Consider the following 17,597-nt stretch of genomic DNA (forward strand, 5'->3'; position numbering starts at 1 on the left):
GCCTGCTCTTGCATTTCTTGATGTGTGGGTGCCACTCCCGAAGAAGACAAAGGCTAACCACTCTGCACTCTTCCAAGGTTGTTTGTTACCTACATGCCTAGGTTCAGCTTATTCCTAGGTTTTGGCTTTCGATTTATCCCTGTGACTGCTCATTGTTTTTAGCTATTACATACTGTGAGCTGCTCTACTCACACATACGTTTGCCTAGGGGGAACGTTAGCAAAAGAGAGCGAACAGCGGCGTACATTCTCAATTTAGAGTTTAATAGGATATTGCATAGTATCATTATAAAACGTAAAGTAGTATCATAATCAATATTAGAAGTATAATCTGCTAGCAAAAAGAAAGCTGCTCTAGCCTCTCGCATCCTATGTTCCTCCGAACGTACTTATTTGAACAATCGAGGAACCACATATTAAATTTCTTGGAAGCTCATTATGGTTGAAAGGGTATGATACAAAAGATATATCTCCATGAAGTAGGCATAAAGAGCAGAAATCCCCGAAAACAATCATCCCACATTAAAATTCTATCCACACGTAATCATTGCTGGGATTTTGCCCAGAATTTCCACCACCCTCCTCCAAGTTTAAACTTCCCATCTCGCTGATGTATTCGCCAGTAATATACAGGAACTCCAACAATCCAAAAACCAATAACGGTAAGTGCTTGCAATGGTTCAACAAAGACCGCTCGACTGAGCAGGAATAAGCTCACGCAACAGAAAATTATGGGAGTCGATATCAATGTTTTATAGGGCCTCTCCAATCGAGGCTCACGAATTCGGAGCACGATAAGCCCCAAGACCGTGAGAAAGTAAAACGAATACCCGGCTACTCCATAAAAGGTGACCAAGGTCTTGAATTCACCAACAAGGATATAGCACATGCAAAGCGCCATATTGAAAGACATCGCATATATTGGGGTAAATCCAATTCCGATGTCATCACCAAAAATGCGGGTAATTGTCCTTTTAACAAAAGAACGACGTTGTAAGCGCCCTGCCGGAGGGTTTGATGATCCGCTAAGCCCAACCCTACAAAATATAGATGGAAGGTAACCCTCTTTACCAGCAGCATATATTAGTCTGCCACTGGTAAAAACCGAGGCATTTAAGGCTCCGATGCAGCTTCCAGATACAACAAGGGCAAGGGCGGCGGCGCCAATGGGACCAAACACTTTTGCTCCAAAATGCACGGCAATAGTATTGGTGCCCGAGATTGTAGATGCCGGTAGGACCAGAACGTAGGAAATATTTGCTAGCACGTAGCATATTATCATAAGCGGCATAGCAGTGTGAATTACTCGCGGCAGGTCGCGACCCGGATTTTTGAACTCTCCGGTTACGTAGTTTGTCTATTCTTTCGTCAGCTCAAACTCAAGATGACAAAGAACTTGTAGAAGAAACGTACATTTTCCCATCCGTCAAATGCCCATAGACCAGAGTATAAGGCTACAGCCCAGCTGGAAACACTTGTACTAGTCCCATCAAACCAATTTTTCGTTTTCCATTCCTTGTTAGGATTTCCGTCATAAGAAAAGCCTGTGACTGCAGCAACAATTCCGATAATCGTAACCGCAAGCAGTGCAATGAACTTGAAGAACATGAATAGGTTTCCGATGCGGGTTCCCAGTTTTGTTGATATGCAATTGAGCATGGTGACGGACATAATGCCCGCCAGTGCGACACCTTTGGAGATCCAAGGGTTAACGGAATCTACCTTTGTGCCGACAATCGCTTCAACAATATATTCGCCGAATATAATTGATATTATAGCGTTGGACCCTGGCTTCAGAACAAAAACTGCTGTCCATGTGAAAAGGAACCCAGCCAGTTCACCAAATATCTTTGAAAGATAGACTTGCGCACCGCCATTAAGTGGAATAGCTCCGCCCAGTTCTGCATAGCTCGAGGCTCCTGTCCAGGCGAGCAAACCAGCAACAACCCATACAATGAGTGAAGCACCAGGAGACCCTGCGTTGCTGTTTACCTGGCCTGGTGATGAGAAGATTCCGGATCCGATTATTAGTCCAATAATCAGGGACAGTCCGTTTAGATACGTCAATGTTTTGTGCCTCTCCAGCGAGCCGTCCCTTATACCAACATTATGTTCCAAAGATACTGCCGAAGGCGCACCTAGCGGCGCATACCCTCCAACTGTCTGGGATAGAGGGAAGAGAGTGGTGCCGAAATCGAAGGCAGAAGAGACAGAATATGATCGACCGTGACCAGGACGTGTGGATTCGTATAATTCGCCTGATATAGGATCATCATTCTCTAAGGACGCTCGGCGTGATGAACCGACCCCGGATTCTGACGAGGATTGTGCCAGGCCGTCATCCGATGAGGCGAGTGATGCTAGTTCGAGAGAGTCCCTCATTGTGTTTCCTCAGCGGCGCATACAACAAGGGAGTAGAAGGTAGTTTGGCCGAAGAATCGTATAAGAAAAGACCGCAATGGATGATCGCGGTTTTTCTAGTAGTAAAGGGGGTGTGGAGAGCTTGCGGCCATAGTGAGAATAGAAAGAACCGGAGTAAAAGGCAGTGTTATACTGGCCTGCTAGAAAGGGTAAGAGCTGCGTTAATTCATCAACTTTGCTGGCAAGTAAAAGAAGATGATATCTCGCGTGAAAAAACCTGGCAGTTGAAAAGGAGATGTGCAGGCGTTAGCAAACAAACCTGGAGTTGAAGATCTGATCAAGCAGATTTCCCCTTCCAGTGATTGATATATTGCTTATCGGGGATTAAGCCAATCAGAAGTTTGCTAATTTACTGACTAAGCAGCTCTAGCTCCAGACACGTGACGCAACTTCAAATGCCCGGCAAAAGGAAGTTTTGGAAGAAAACAAAGTGTTGAAGCGAAAAGATATCAGGAGATTTTGTTTATTTATTTTCTGTAGCTGTTGTGTTATTCCCTTTCATGTTTCCTCGACCAGTTCGTTTGTGCCGGCTTCCCTCTGCTCCCCGACGATGTAAGGTTACCTCTCAACTTTTGTCACCGAACCGGCTCCAACGTTCTCGGAACTCGTCCACAACACCCCAACAGCCGCCAAAGGGTCCGTCCAGCAAGCTATGGCTTACTGCCGCCATTGTAGCTATTGCAGCTGGTGGAGCTGGCATATACACCCGGTCGCAGGGAGACATATCTAGCACTACCCTAGACCCGGTTACGTTCACGAACTACGAGCTTATTTCGAAGACTCCGGTGTCATCAACCTGCAGTATCTTTAATTTGCGGCCGAAAAGGGAGGGAGGAATAAATGCAGAGGTCTATCAGGATGCTTTTGAAACTGGGATTTGGAGTGTGCAGTTTAAACAACCTCAGCTGCAGGTTGGCCGAGACTACACCCCTTTACCTCCTTCAATGCAGTTTTCCTCCCTAGACAAAGGAAACGACACGTCCCTTCAGTTCCTTATCCGAAAAGACGGCGAGGTTTCGAGCTACCTACATGATCTTCAACCTGGCAGTATTGTGGAAATGCGCGGACCTCAGCTGGGACTCGAGCTCACCCCAGATGTTCAAGAGGTGCTGTTCATTGTGGGTGGGACTGGCATAGCACCAGCTCTACAGGCCGCTCACACGATACTCAAATGCATGCGACCAAGGGATGAAACAAAAATACATATCTTATGGGCAAACCGACGGAGAGAGGATTGCCTTGGGGGTCGTAGTGATACAGTTGGCTCACAATGGAGTTGGTGGTCAAAGCTATACCCTAACACCAAGGCAGAACACACTGCCAGAGACGACATGGGAGGACGGAGGAACTACGTTGTGGAGCAACTGGACGAGCTCAAACGCCTCTACCCCAAGAAATTTACAGTTGACTACTTTGTCGATGAAGAGAAATCGCTCATTGGGAAAGATTCTATTATGAAATATATAAACTCAAGAGCACAGCACCCGCTTGTGGGCCAACGGAAGAAGAAACTGATAATTATATCAGGTCCTGACGGGTTTGTCAGCTACCTTGCTGGCCCCAAGATGTGGCATAACGGTCGAGAGGTCCAAGGACCACTGCAGGGAATTCTGCGAGAGTTGAATATCTCAGGCTGGTCAGTTTGGAAACTCTGAAAAGAGTGTTGTACGACATTTGCATATATGCCCATCAACCTTGGGATCAAATGTTCGGCTAGCTATATCTTAGTGAGCCACTATGCGCTGGCAAAGTCGTTCAGATACTGAACCAACTTTTCCACATTTTCAAGTGAAACAGCGTTGTAATTGCTAGCTCGCATACCGCCAACGCTTCTGTGGCCCTTCAGCCCTTGGAGGAGGCGTTTCTCCGCGCCGGCAATGAATTCTTTCTCCTTCTCGGCGTCACCTCCATAGACTCGGAAGCAAACATTCATTCTGCTGCGAACGCTCTTGTCTGGGACGACCTGATACACCTGAGGATACTTGTCAAGTGCACCATATATGAGAGCCGTCTTCTTATTTACGACATCCTCCTGGCCTGCCACTCGCGCCTCGCCGTGAGTTTGGACAAGGCCGGCAATAACTTGACCGGCAATCCAGAGGGTGAATATTGGCAGCGTGTTGTATAGCGAGTTGTTTTTGGCGGTGATGGCATAGTCGAAAACGATTGGCCCCGGTAGCCCACCTATGCTAAGCTGACGGAGCAAAGCTGGCGCAGGCGTGGCTGTATGAGGGGGTAAAAGGTCCTTTCGGACAATGATCAAAGCGATACCCGTAACACCAATATTTTTCTGAGCTCCTCCCTTTAGACGGATCGTTGTATCTTAGCATTGGTGCACACTTCTTGTACATTTAGACAATAGAGAGAGATATGGCCACTTACAAATATAACGGCATATTTTTTCACATCTATCTTTCGGCTGAGGAAGTTAGAGCTCATATCAGCCACTACAAGGCGCTCGTCTTCCTCGCTCACATCTGGCGGGTTCTCCAGCACTTTTGGGAAGGTAGGGAACTCGACCCCATCCACTGTCTCGTTATCACAGAAGTAAACGAATGCAGGCGCACTTTTTCCTCCCTCCTTCTTCGTCTTGGTGAGCTTCCATGCCTCCTCAGCTGGTATCTTTCCAAATTTCCCTCCATTCGCTTCTTTGGCATCGACAGCAACATTAACAAATTTCTCCCCGACCAATCTCTTTCCTTCCTGTGCTGCCTTTGAAGACCAAGATCCAGTGACAATGTAGTCCAGTTTCAGTTCTTCATCAACCTGCCTCTTCAACTCGGCGATAATCTTGGCCTCATCATCACCAAACTGAGCCGCAAGCTTGCGTCTCCGTCTTTCAACCCAGACGCTGACCAAGTTTTGAACAATTGCGCTGAACTCGCCAGTCCCGCCACCTTGGAGGAACAGTATTTCGTAATTCTCTGGTATGTCGAGCAGGGTGGTTAGATTGGCTTTAGTATCCGCAAGGATTTGGTTGGCAGCGGAGGATCGATGGGAGATTTCTCCTAGACCCAACCCGCTGTCATTGTAGTTGACGAAGGCTTTAGCGCCGGCCTCAACAACCACAGTGGGCAGAGGAGCAGGGCCGGCACCAAAGTAGGCGATTTCTGATCGAGAAGGCATTTCGGGGGCGCTTGTTACTGTTATGAAGTGGTTGTGGGAAAGATGACTCGAGAGGCTTTTTATACGCAAGAGTGGGATGATGCAATCAATCATAAAATAATCTAATCACGGCCGTTAACTAACTGCCTGGCGGGGCTTTTATAACTACCCAAGGTATTTATACGAATAATTATATGATTCACACTTAACGATGGCCGCAAGGCTGATTGGTTATGACAGCTGAGTCTTGGTAGCAAGCCGGAAGTGGTCACCACGGCCTTTTCTTTTCTACAGTTCACTATCTACTCCGTACAGTTCCTCCAAGGTCCTTCTTCATATGCAAGTGACACGGCTTTTGCAAATGTTTCTCTCCCATCAGCTAGTTGTTGACTTCGACACTTATGCTTCTGACCAAGAAAAACTGCAAACTGGGCACTGTACAGTTAAAAAAAACAAGGTCCTTGTCTCACGGGTGGTGAATAAATGTTATTCAATGCTCGCAATAACCCTCCATTTCGTACCGGCATTCGAGCGTAGAGCTAGCTAGGATGTTGCGCAGGGGTCTGCTATTTCTCCGATTTGACGATCGTCCCAGCGTTGGTACTGTAGCACCCGTCCACATATGGTAGAGGATTTCTATTCGCCTCATGGCCTCCTTATGTGAAGAGGTAGGAAATTATCAAGCAGCGAGATCACTTTTTTGCTCTTCGTTTGCCAAAAAAGTAGAGAAATTCGGCTGATTACATAAGGCCGGGTTCGGCAGAAAAAGTTGCCTTAAAAAGCTTGTTTGTTAAGTTTGCATCTTTGAGCCTCGGATTTCAATTTGCTGCTTTTTCATTCGATAAGAAACTTGCAGCGACAGCGCGACAGCGAGCGACAGAGGGAGCAAGCAGAGCGGCCAGAGAGGGATCCCAGACGGAGGAGCTCTGTTAAACGAAGAAACTGCTTTATAATGGCTGGCATGATATCGCGAAGAGCCATGGCGAACGCCGGCAGGGCGTTCGCGTTCCCAATTGTGAGAGCGCAGAGTCACCGGCTGCCGTGCTATACCAGACCATTATTAGCATACAGGCAATTCTCTGTGTCAACCAGGCTCTCCTCGGCCGATGTATTCCATTCGCAATTGCAAGACCCTTCCTATGCCGCAATTCACTCTGCGATCAAATCGAATACCCTCGTCCCCCAAACCTTGACCGAGAAGATTGTCCAGAAATATTCAGTTGGCCTGGCAGAGGGTAAATTCGTCCGGTCAGGGGACTATGTTACCATATCGCCACACCGAATTATGACCCACGATAACAGCTGGCCTGTTGCATTGAAGTTCATGTCCATTGGAGCATCCACGTTGAAAGACTCGAACCAGATTGTTATGACTTTGGACCACGATGTGCAGAACAAGTCAGAAAAAAACCTACAGAAATACGAGCAGATTGAGAAGTTCGCAAAAAAACATGGTGTTGATTTCTACCCTGCTGGAAGAGGCATTGGGCACCAGATTATGGTTGAGGAAGGCTATGCTTGGCCAGGGACCTTGGTGGTGGCTTCTGACAGCCATTCAAACATGTACGGAGGAGTAGGATGTTTGGGAACACCAGTGGTTAGGACCGATGCAGCCAGTATCTGGGCCACCGGAAAGACCTGGTGGCAGGTGCCTCCTGTTGCGAGAGTGAACTTCACTGGAGTCTTACCCAAGGGCGTTACTGGAAAGGATGTCATCGTGGCACTCTGTGGGTTGTTCAACAATGACGAAGTTCTCAACCATGCCATTGAATTTACTGGATCAGAGGAGACCATGCGCAGCTTGGAGATCGATGATCGCCTAACGATAGCAAACATGACCACGGAGTTCGGAGCTCTTAGCGGTAAGCCCTATCCTTTCTAAGAGAGCACAATTGAACATACAACTGACTAAATCCATACAGGTCTCTTCCCAGTTGATTCTATGCTAAAAGGATGGCTACGAGCAAAGGCTACCACCGCAGCAATGTGGGGATCGACTGTTCCTGACCTTCCCAGCACAGCTGCCACAAGGTTTAATCATGAGCTCCTAGAAGAGATGTTCGAGCAACCTTTAGTCGCAGATAAGGGAGCTAAATACGCCAAGCAGCTACATCTCGATCTGTCCACTCTTACCCCGTATGTCTCTGGGCCCAACTCCGTCAAGGTAGCAACACCCTTAGATGAACTCGAGGCTCAAGATATCAAAGTCGACAAGGCCTATCTGGTATCCTGTACAAACTCGAGAGCTTCGGATATTGCCGCTGCTGCGAAGGTGTTCAAGGAAGCTGCCGAGAAGAACGACGGTAAAATCCCAAAGATTGCAGATGGTGTTAGGTTTTACATCGCAGCTGCATCGATCCCGGAACAACGCGCGGCGGAAGAGGCCGGTGACTGGCAGACTCTTCTCGAAGCTGGTGCCGAACCCTTGCCTGCTGGCTGTGGTCCATGCATTGGCCTTGGGACCGGCTTGTTGGAGCCCGGGGAAGTCGGCATTAGTGCATCTAACCGTAACTTCAAGGGCCGAATGGGTAGCACAGAGGCAAGAGCCTACCTTGGTAGCCCTGAGGTTGTTGCAGCCAGTGCCCTGAAGGGAAAGTTAAGTGGCCCAGGATGGTACGAGAAACCTGAAGGCTGGAATGGAGTTGTCCGTGGAGAGGGTGAGGGTATTAAGGACGACGATCTCTTGACGGCGGAACAGGCTCTTGAAAAGGTTATCGGACAACTAGACGATCTGCTTCTTGATGCTGAGAAGTCATTTGGTGTTGAAGAGCCACAGACACAGCCAGAGGAATCATCCACTGGCCTGACCGAGGTATACCCTGGTTTCCCTGAACGTGTCTCGGGGGAAATTATCTTCTGCGACAGCGACAATATCAACACGGACGGTATTTACCCTGGGAAATACACATATCAAGACAACGTTCCGGTTGAGCAGATGGGCGAGTACTGCATGTCCAACTATGATACCGAGTTCTCCAAGGTATCAAAGGCAGGAGATGTCCTCGTAACAGGGTATAACTTTGGCTGTGGAAGTTCTCGCGAGCAAGCTGCCACTGCTATTCTAGCTAGAAATATCCCGCTTGTGGTTGCAGGCAGCTTCGGTAATATCTTCTCGAGGAACAGCATCAACAACGCTCTCATGGGATTAGAAGTTCCTCGCCTCGTCAGCAGGCTACGTGAGACCTTTGCAGGACAAGGCAAACAGGCAACTCGACGAACCGGCTGGACTTTGACGTGGGACGTACGACGAAGCCAAATTGAAGTCCAAGAAGGCCCTGATGGACAGAAATGGACACAGAAGGTTGGAGAACTGCCACCGAACGTACAAGAGATCATAGCCCTTGGAGGTTTGGAAAAATGGGTCAAGAACTCCATCTCAACCTCTTCTTAGGCTGCGCTTTGGCATAGTGCTCTTTTTCACCCCCCATATTTGTTTGTATAGTACTGTATACTAGGATACAGTTTCTCTCTTTTTTTTTTTGGGTTATATAAAAAAGATGTGAGCACTGTTACGTTGGCGCTTGTCATTTGAATTTTAGATCCCTTCGATTATGAGCTTAGTTAGGTAAATGATTTTAATTCCTTGGTAATAGCTATATATATTACTTACTACTATCATCTTGCCTTGTGATGGGGAGGAATAATTAATCAGGCATGGTGTTAAAAATAATACTATATGTGGAAAAAATATGAGGAGTTGAGAGGAGTATAAGAAAAAAAATTAAATTTTCTAGCATGTCTTGGTTTCGATCCAAGGTCCTCCGGGTTATGAGCCCGGCGCGCTTCCGCTGCGCCAACATGCTTGATTTGATATGGTGGGACAAGCGTTAGTGTTAGTTAACCCTTAATGACAAGGTTTCCCTTGATCTGGAATAGTGTGACCCACTTCGGCGCTTCACCTGGAGCGAGCTAAAATTCCATTTTATATCAAGTCGTAATAACGTACAAAGTAAAGGCGATAGATAGTCATCTAAGAGAATTCTCATAAGATGTGCTCAATATTAATGGCATCTAACAACAGTAGAATAATTATTCTAGTTCTATATTAATCTCTCCATTTAACAAAGACTTCGTCTGTCCTAAATCTTTGTGTACATGTGGACTCTTCTAACCGTGTACGGAAGCCTGTCTTGTAAGCTAGGAGCCCAGCCTGAGCAATCATGATTCCATTGTCAATGCAAAATCGCTCGTCGGTCGCATGTACGTTTCCACCTCTATCGCGAGCCATGATTCCCATCATCTCTTGAAGGCGTTCATTGCATCCAACACCGCCAACTATCAATACCTCCTTTGAGCCTACATGTGCCATTGCACGCTCTGTGATTTCCACCAGCATAGCATACACGGTCTCTTGAAGGGAAAAGCACAAATCTGCGCGAGTGACTACCCCATAATCGTCCTCGAGCGAGTCGATGGCTTCGACTTTTGCGCGGCGAGCCACTTCGTCGGCATCCTTCTTTGCTTGTTCCTCACCGCCGAGTCCGTACGAGGCAGCCAAAGCGTCAACTGTAGCCAATATACCCGAGAAAGAGCAATCCATTCCTTTGACGGCGTAGGGTATCTCAACTAGCCGTTTACCTTTCTTGGCCAGCTGTTCAATATTATATCCTGGAGCGGGGTCATTGGAGATGTGTAACGTTCGAGCGAACCGATCAAGACAATTTCCCACAGCAATGTCTAAAGTTTCACCAAATATTCTATATCGTTGTGAACTGTAAGCAATAACTTGGGTATTTCCTCCAGAGACATATAGAACAATAGGATTTGTTGCGCCGGTTATGTAGCGACCCATTTCAATATCTGCAATTTGAATGTTAGCACCCGCTGCCCCATTTCAAACAAATGCGCGTGACAGTGAAAAAGGGAACAGAAGATTAGTAGTACGTACGCCCAACACAATGATTAACACCTACGAGCTCCTTCTCCCATAGTAGACTTAACATCCTCGCGGCCAATGCAACGCATTGCAAAGGAGCGCCCATCCCTGGGCCTTTGGTATAGCATATGCAATCAACATCGGCCACACCAATTTTAGCATCTTTCAGAGCTTTTTTGACCAGGCTTACAACCCACTGGCGATGATGCCTAGCGGTATCCTTTGGTAAAAACCCTTCGCCTGGTGGAGATACATATGTATGCCGAACATTAGAGAGAACCTGTGGAGCGCTCCCATCGTTCGGATGCAGTATGACCCCGACACCCAGCTTGTTTGCCGATCCTTCTAAGCCGATAGCAATCATGGTAGGCCCGTCTAAATCTATACCTGTTGAGCAGCAATCAAATACCCTGCTCCCCTTCCAAAGTACACCCTTTTCCGGTAAAAGATGAAGAAGCGAACTTATCGATAGGCAGGCGGGGATTCACGTGACTCGTATAAAGTTTCATTAGTCATAAAACGGCATCCGATGGGGGGAAGTTTATCCGGAAGTTTATCCGCCAAGCACAGACATATTGATCACACACCCACCATCTTTCTGGACGACAAACAGACTGACATCCAGGCTTGTGTTGAGACGCTGCCTCCTTCTCAGGATACAGGAGAAGGGTGGTGAAGTCATTGTTTGGTTCTTACCTGTTTCCACCTTGTCCAGCCTGCCCTTTGCAGCATGTCTAGCCCGATGGACTTGTCAGGCAATGACCAGTTCAACCAGCTGTCAGATGACTTCTTGCTCTGGCTGAAGCGGAGCAGCCTTCATTTCAAAATGCATCCTGGCATATATATCGCCGATTTGAGGTCTATCGGGGCTGGGAGAGGTATCTGTAAGTGACCTAACTCACAGTGTGCTCAGGTATTGCCGCACAAGGCCAGAGGACGCATTTGTTTTGCTGACGTCTGGCGAGTAGGCGCCTCGCGAGATATAACCGAAGACGAGGAACTCTTTGTTATCCCCGAAGACTTGATACTCAGCGTACAAAACTCGGAGGCAAGGACAGTCTTGGGCCTGGATGACAAGCAACTTGGGCCGTGGTTGTCGTTGATCATTGCTATGATATACGAATACTACCAAGGCGAGCAATCCAAGTGGTATCCTTACTTTGGTGTTCTTCCCTCGAGTTTTGACACGTTGATGTTCTGGACAGATGAACAACTGTCTGAGCTGCAAGGTAGCGCAGTCGTTGGCAAGATTGGCAAGGCTGCGGCGGATGACACAATCCTGCAGAAAGTGGTTCCTCTGATACAGGCCAACTCTCTTCATTTCCCGCCCAGGTCTGATATGCCTCCACTCAACTCACCTGATAGCCAGAGTGCTTTGCTTTCTCTTGCCCATCGTATGGCTAGTCTTATTATGGCATATGCCTTTGACATCGAGAAGGCTGAAGAGGCAGATGAGGACACAGCTGAAGACGGCTACATGACAGATGACGAGGATGAACCAGCCAAGGGCATGGTGCCTCTGGCAGATATATTCAACGCGGATGCACAGAGAAACAATGTAAGTACAAGTATCTCACCTCACTTTCTCCCGTTTGTTCTAGGCTAATCGTTCCCTTATTCAATTATAGGCACGTCTCTTCCAAGAAGAAGGCTCGTTTGTCATGAAGGCTGTCAGGAATATACACTCAGGAGAAGAGATCTTTAATGACTACGGTGAACTCCCAAGAGCAGACCTTCTTCGGCGATACGGTTATGTTACCGACAATTATACCCAATATGATGTCGTTGAATTTTCTTTGGATAGCATTTGCAAAGTTGCTGGTCTGCCAGACAGCCAGCCAAGCCCGTCTAACCCCCAAGTATGTGCCCAAACCTAAATATTATCTCTATTGTTTGCTGACATTTTTGTAGCTTGAGCTCCTTGACGATCTGGACATGCTTGAAGATGGATACAGTATACCCAGGATACCACAGAATGGAGCATTGAAGGACGCAATACCGGAAGATTTCCTTGTTCTGCTTCGGGCCTTGACCCTGCCTATAGAGGATCTAAATCGACTTAGAGCAAGAAGCAAGGCCCCAAAACCTGAATTTTCAATTTCAGAAGCATCCCTCTTGCGGTCTCTAGTGACCTATCGACAAAGCGAATACCCAACGTCGGCCCATGATGACGAACGTATCCTTCAGTGTCTTGCGCAAGGAAACGGAAATATCATTGATCCAATTATTCGACGCAAGAAAATGGCAGTCCAGGTAAGGAAGGGAGAAAAGGAGATTCTCGCTCAAATTTTGAGTTTACTGGATGCCCATTCGATGCAATCAGACCAGAACGGATCCGCGAAGCGCTCAATGATAGGCACTGAGAAGTACCCAAAGAGACAAAGACAACTTTGAGCGAATTACCTAGGTACATCACTTTATACACGCCGTCGAGATTCGTATGTGGAAATTCAAAGTATGAAGTTTTCGAATTTTTTTTTTTTGGTTCTTGGTTTATTTGGTTTTCTCACTGATATGATAGCTTGCCTCCCAGAGTTTCCTATATGTACACAACGAACAAAGAGTATGATGTCCAGTTCAACCTGGTCTGTGGCAAAGCTCTTAAAATCAAGAGGCGGTGTGGTGTGATGATGGGGGAATAGAGACATCTGTGTATGAATCACGGAGCGTGTAGGAGTGTGGATAGGGGATATAAGACTCTGATATGACAAAAAGGGGGTTATAAAGGTGAGCGGGCAATTAAGACACAGTCTGTTTAACCTTTCTGTGCTATATTTGATGAGTTGGGATTGACATTATTATGGCCAGGGGTAGGAGGCGCCCCAGGTAGCCGCCGACCATTGGGAACTTGCTGACCGTGGGCCTGTGCTTGGGCTTGCAGCTGAGCTTGGGTTATGGCTTGATCCCTCGCTTTGGCCGACAGATACGCGCGATGTTGCATGATTTGAATATCGAACTCGTCCTTCTCATAGACGATATCCATGTCATCATCGTCACGATCATACTTAAACCTATCAAGTTTCAAAGGATCCACACCATCCTTGTTACGGAGTGCAAGGTTTCTTCGGTCAATGAGAACACGGCCGCCACGGCCTACCCGCCGCCGGAACGATGGCGTGGGCCTACTCGAATCATCTTCTGATGGACTAGACTGCCGAAGCGCTGACCACTGGGTTTCTAACGGCGGACTAGTGTGAACGTCCCGCATGCGCTCGGAGGTCTCAGAAGTGGGAGGTGTAGGCAGGTACTCGTGCGTTATTGCCGGCCTGAATTCAGCCTCGAATCCTTGTGGTGTTGTTGGGGTAAGTGGTGCTCGAGTGATGTCTACATAACCTTCGTTCCATTTGGCATGTTTTGCAACGTTCTGCTTAATTTCTCGCAGAATGTCATTTTCCTTATCTGCTTGAACATCTTCAAGCATTTGCAAATCCTCGCCAAGCTGGCCAGTAGTGCGTGAAGGCACACGCAGCTGTGGAACGCTTGGCCTCTGGATAACAGGAACCTCTGTGGGCTTCTTCTTTGGCTGAACATTCGAGTCAGTTACTATGAAACACGAGCTGGGCTTTTCAGCTGTGGGCTTTACCTTCTGATTGATGAGATCCTCGTCATCATCTTTGATACCAAGTTTCCGTTTCATTTCCTTTACCTCACAACGCTGCATGAACAGCTGCCTTTCAGCTGCGAACGCTTCCTTTCGCCCCAGTTCGCGCTGTTGGACCATGGCTATCAGAGTCCGGGCATCTTCTAGCTCTTTTCTTAAGCGTCTAAGCTTTTCAGCGCTCTGTGCATCACGGCCTCGCGTTTTTCGAGCGAGCCGGACCTCTCTACGGCGGAAGCAAACATATGGATCACCATCATCAGTGTCTTGCCCGGTCTCAAACTGCAAAGGGATGTCAGCATATATTTCACAATATGGTTGAACGGGACAACTTACCTTTAGTGTTGGTTGCAAGGGCCGATTCCCTGATGCTGTCCGCCGCGACTTCCAACTCTCATATATTTCTCTTACAAAGGGCCTTAACTTTTCATGTATCATTCCGTCGAAACACTCCTCCATTTCCGGATATGATACTACAGGAGGATTATCGACAGCAGCAAAAGGCTGTTTTGCTTGTGCTGTCTCTTCGAAGAAGCTCATCACTTCCTCGAACTGGTCTTCTGTGCATTGTGTTGAGGCGTCCCGCTTCTGGTTCATTATCTTTAAAGCGACATCATCCTCCTCAACAAGGTTATATCCGCACCCACTGCAGTCTTCTACGGTCGACGAGAACCGAATATACGTCGCCGGCTGTGAAAATATGGGCCGGTAGAGCGTGTCATATTGGACTGCGCTCTGGACTGTTTCCGGTGTCGGGATATGTGTTTGCGCTGCATTTCCAAACGCAGTGGCATTTATCGCAGCTTGCAAGTGGAATTCCTAACCATGCAACCTAGGTTAGCCGGGCTTCTTTTGATGTGTTTGACTCTCGTGTTATAGAGTATAGGTGGTTGTTTGCCCCTATATAATCACGTGACGTCTCCCAGGCAACCCCTTGAAAATTTTGATCACAAGGAGACTTACAGTTTCTTCAGCTTTCTCAACGCCCGTTTCGATAGACTGTAGTGTAGTTTGTGGATCATCTTCGGTAAGATCGATCTGATCCTCTCGAAATATCGGTATCGGCTGCTTGGGGGTGAGTTTTTTCGGACGCGTAGCCCTCATCATCCCCCCAAGCCGTGACATGACTCTCGGATAGCGAAAATCGGCCCTCTCATGGGCATGTGGTGGCCTAAAAAGGTATCAAACGATAGACCTATTCATGAGCAGTAAAACGAGCGTACTTTTGTGTAAATCGAGCGTCGTAGGGTCGAGATAATGCTGTCGGGAATATGGTGGCAAGGCGGTGTTTTGATGAGTTGACGTTGTCCATGACGCTACAAATCGGGCTGTTTGGGCGCGGTTTGGTAGTCTGGGCCAGCGCATGGGCCTCCAGTGCTTCCTAATGCGGCTAGTGCGACCTATCCCAATATCAAAATCCTCAGTGACGCTGGCTTACCAGATATGGACTAGCGCCACCGCCCGAAATCGCCAAAACAGAGAAAAACGTCACTTGTCGCAGGCACGTCCAACTTCGCTGCCAACCACCACCACCACAGCCGCCGTCGTCGCGTCCATCGCTCCCTCCACCCAGACGATATAACTACATCATCCGACCGCCCTAGCATTTGACGGTGCATTGACACTCCGGCTTCTTCGAGACAAAGCTGCCAGTTCGCCGCAGGTTGGCCGTTCGAAGCGGAGGAAACTTTGTTTTTGCTCTTGGATCACCTCCTCACTTCGAGCTTCTCACTGTCATTATGGCTTCCGAGAACCCAGCTTCTGAGCCTGTAATGGATTCATCGGGCACTCAGGTCTTGGACAAGATCGTGTCCGCGTCCAACTGTATGTCCATGTGCCTCATAAGTTACGGGGTAATTGCAACCAACCGCTAACCAGCACCGGGCAGTTAATCGGGATGAGGTTGATAGATTGCGGAAGCGTTTTATGAAACTGGATAAAGTGAGTTATGGGCCAGGACTACACGTATGCTCTGTGTCAGGAGTAACTATCCTCACTGGTGCTATATGTGTGGTTTCAGCATTGCAAACTCCTACCTAACATTATTTTCGTTTGATCTCTCCATAGGATAATTCTGGTACGATTGAAAGGGACGAATTTCTTTCTCTGCCTCAAGTGTCTTCTAACCCATTGGCTACTCGGTATGAACCCATGGCTCACAACATATGCCTATTCCCCTTACTAAAGAGTGTTATCCCCCACCCACATATATGCTCTCCGAACAAATGGGCTAATTGGTTTTGCAACCGTTACGGCGAGAAATTAGAATGATCGCAATTTTCGACGAAGATGGTGGCGGTGATGTAGACTTCCAAGAATTCGTTTCCGGGTTATCAGCCTTCAGTTCGAAGGGTAACAAAGAGGAGAAGCTTCGATTTGCTTTTAAAGTATATGATATCGACCGTGACGGGTATATATCAAATGGGGAGCTGTTTATTGTTCTGAAAATGATGGTTGGCAGCAATTTGAAGGACAATCAGTTACAGCAGATAGTGGATAAGACCATTATGGAAGCTGATCAGGATGGGGATGGAAAAATAAGCTTTGAAGAATTTACCAGGATGGTTGAGAACACTGACATCAGTATGAGCATGACTTTGGGTATGTTTATACTTTCCCTTCCTTTCCTTTATCAACTGACTATAGTCCAATGCTGGTATCAACTAACTGATTCGTAGATCAATTTTAACTATTCGATTATTCGTATCTTTTGTTTGTTGGCATTCATTTACGACAATCCCTCAAGAGCTTGGGCGGTACCACTCTGCTCCTCATCAAGCAGTGTTTTGATATAATCTGCTCTCACTCACGTCACGATATGATGACTACGATACCAACCACCTCCATAGATGTTTTATTGCGTCTCTAGAACCCTGGCAATCATCCGGAACCTCAGTGACATGATGACCAGCGCCCACTTTAACTCAGGCAGTGGCATTGTACTTAAGGGTTTCAATATCAATAACTGGACTACACGGCCTTACTTTTCATGGAAAGAAAGAATGTTGCCAGAAAACATGCATGTTAATTATTGCCTATTCTTAAATGGGCACTTCAACGCCGTACCATCCGCTATGGGTCTTACCTGTTGCATAGCGTAACTGGTGAGTATTCTTCTATTGTTTCGTTATAGGTTGCTCCTTAGCCTGTGACTCTTAAGACAATTTTATTTACCACGAGCTTGGTTAAGTTCTGTCTCTCCACAACCTTATCTTGATCTCTTGGTATCTCATGCTCACGGGGATTTTTTCTGCTCGTTCACCAACACCGAACAGTTAACGTATCACAAAGGGCAACCCCTTGAGGAAAACAGCTATAGTTCGGTTCCGCCTGGTAACGCTCCCAAATATTCCTGTCTCGGTATGCAGATACTACCAATATTACCGCTATGTTATACACATTGTACCCACTAAAGCGCACAGGGAACAGATTGCTGTTGGACGAATGAGGTACGCAAAAGCCCTCGTGCAAGGCCCGGGATTTGGCCAGCCCAATATTGCGGTAAGGTCCAGCTTAGATATTCAGGACCTGGACATCCTCGGTTCGAAGACTGGTTTCTTCTAAGTATACTCCGTATACCACAACAATCAAAAGTTTC

The 17,597-nt window shown here is 47.3% G+C and overlaps 8 protein-coding genes and 1 non-coding gene across 9 annotated transcripts; 4 read left to right on the top strand and 5 right to left on the bottom strand.

Moving 5' to 3' along the window:
• Window positions 1–543: 543 nt before the first annotated feature.
• Window positions 544–2,381, bottom strand: MGYG_06438 (B(0,+)-type amino acid transporter 1; the record flags this gene model as incomplete). The annotated part of the gene is made up of 2 exons (XM_003171846.1): window positions 544–1,356; window positions 1,413–2,381. The coding sequence occupies 2 exons, from the start codon at window positions 2,379–2,381 to the stop codon at window positions 544–546; spliced, it is 1,782 nt and encodes a 593-aa protein (XP_003171894.1).
• A 539-nt stretch (window positions 2,382–2,920) lies between these two features.
• Window positions 2,921–4,075, top strand: MGYG_06439 (NADH-cytochrome b5 reductase; the record flags this gene model as incomplete). The annotated part of the gene is made up of 1 exon (XM_003171847.1): window positions 2,921–4,075. One exon carries the CDS (start codon window positions 2,921–2,923, stop codon window positions 4,073–4,075), a length of 1,155 nt encoding a protein of 384 aa, XP_003171895.1.
• Window positions 4,076–4,155: 80 nt separating this feature from the next.
• MGYG_06440 (phosphoserine aminotransferase) lies at window positions 4,156–5,546 on the bottom strand (the record flags this gene model as incomplete). The annotated part of the gene is made up of 2 exons (XM_003171848.1): window positions 4,156–4,722; window positions 4,803–5,546. 2 exons carry the CDS (start codon window positions 5,544–5,546, stop codon window positions 4,156–4,158), a joined length of 1,311 nt encoding a protein of 436 aa, XP_003171896.1.
• A 931-nt stretch (window positions 5,547–6,477) lies between these two features.
• On the top strand, window positions 6,478–8,916 carry MGYG_06441 (homoaconitase; the record flags this gene model as incomplete). The annotated part of the gene is made up of 2 exons (XM_003171849.1): window positions 6,478–7,387; window positions 7,448–8,916. The coding sequence occupies 2 exons, from the start codon at window positions 6,478–6,480 to the stop codon at window positions 8,914–8,916; spliced, it is 2,379 nt and encodes a 792-aa protein (XP_003171897.1).
• Window positions 8,917–9,256: 340 nt separating this feature from the next.
• Window positions 9,257–9,328, bottom strand: MGYG_10563. The gene has a single exon. It is a non-coding gene; the product is annotated as a tRNA-Met (tRNA).
• Window positions 9,329–9,570: 242 nt separating this feature from the next.
• Window positions 9,571–10,765, bottom strand: MGYG_06442 (O-sialoglycoprotein endopeptidase; the record flags this gene model as incomplete). The annotated part of the gene is made up of 2 exons (XM_003171850.1): window positions 9,571–10,325; window positions 10,414–10,765. 2 exons carry the CDS (start codon window positions 10,763–10,765, stop codon window positions 9,571–9,573), a joined length of 1,107 nt encoding a protein of 368 aa, XP_003171898.1.
• Window positions 10,766–11,131: 366 nt separating this feature from the next.
• Window positions 11,132–12,795, top strand: MGYG_06443 (SET domain-containing protein 6; the record flags this gene model as incomplete). Its single annotated transcript, XM_003171851.1, has 4 exons — window positions 11,132–11,285; window positions 11,370–11,959; window positions 12,030–12,260; window positions 12,313–12,795. 4 exons carry the CDS (start codon window positions 11,132–11,134, stop codon window positions 12,793–12,795), a joined length of 1,458 nt encoding a protein of 485 aa, XP_003171899.1.
• Window positions 12,796–13,156: 361 nt separating this feature from the next.
• MGYG_06444 (hypothetical protein) lies at window positions 13,157–15,124 on the bottom strand (the record flags this gene model as incomplete). Its single annotated transcript, XM_003171852.1, has 4 exons — window positions 13,157–13,924; window positions 13,985–14,281; window positions 14,336–14,818; window positions 14,963–15,124. 4 exons carry the CDS (start codon window positions 15,122–15,124, stop codon window positions 13,157–13,159), a joined length of 1,710 nt encoding a protein of 569 aa, XP_003171900.1.
• A 614-nt stretch (window positions 15,125–15,738) lies between these two features.
• Window positions 15,739–16,688, top strand: MGYG_06445 (calcineurin subunit B; the record flags this gene model as incomplete). Its single annotated transcript, XM_003171853.1, has 5 exons — window positions 15,739–15,823; window positions 15,888–15,940; window positions 16,067–16,140; window positions 16,266–16,600; window positions 16,678–16,688. The coding sequence occupies 5 exons, from the start codon at window positions 15,739–15,741 to the stop codon at window positions 16,686–16,688; spliced, it is 558 nt and encodes a 185-aa protein (XP_003171901.1).
• Window positions 16,689–17,597: the final 909 nt, after the last annotated feature.

Source organism: Nannizzia gypsea, genomic scaffold (assembly GCF_000150975.2).
Source record: "Nannizzia gypsea CBS 118893 supercont1.5 genomic scaffold, whole genome shotgun sequence".
Classification (NCBI taxonomy): Eukaryota; Fungi; Ascomycota; class Eurotiomycetes; order Onygenales; family Arthrodermataceae; genus Nannizzia; species Nannizzia gypsea.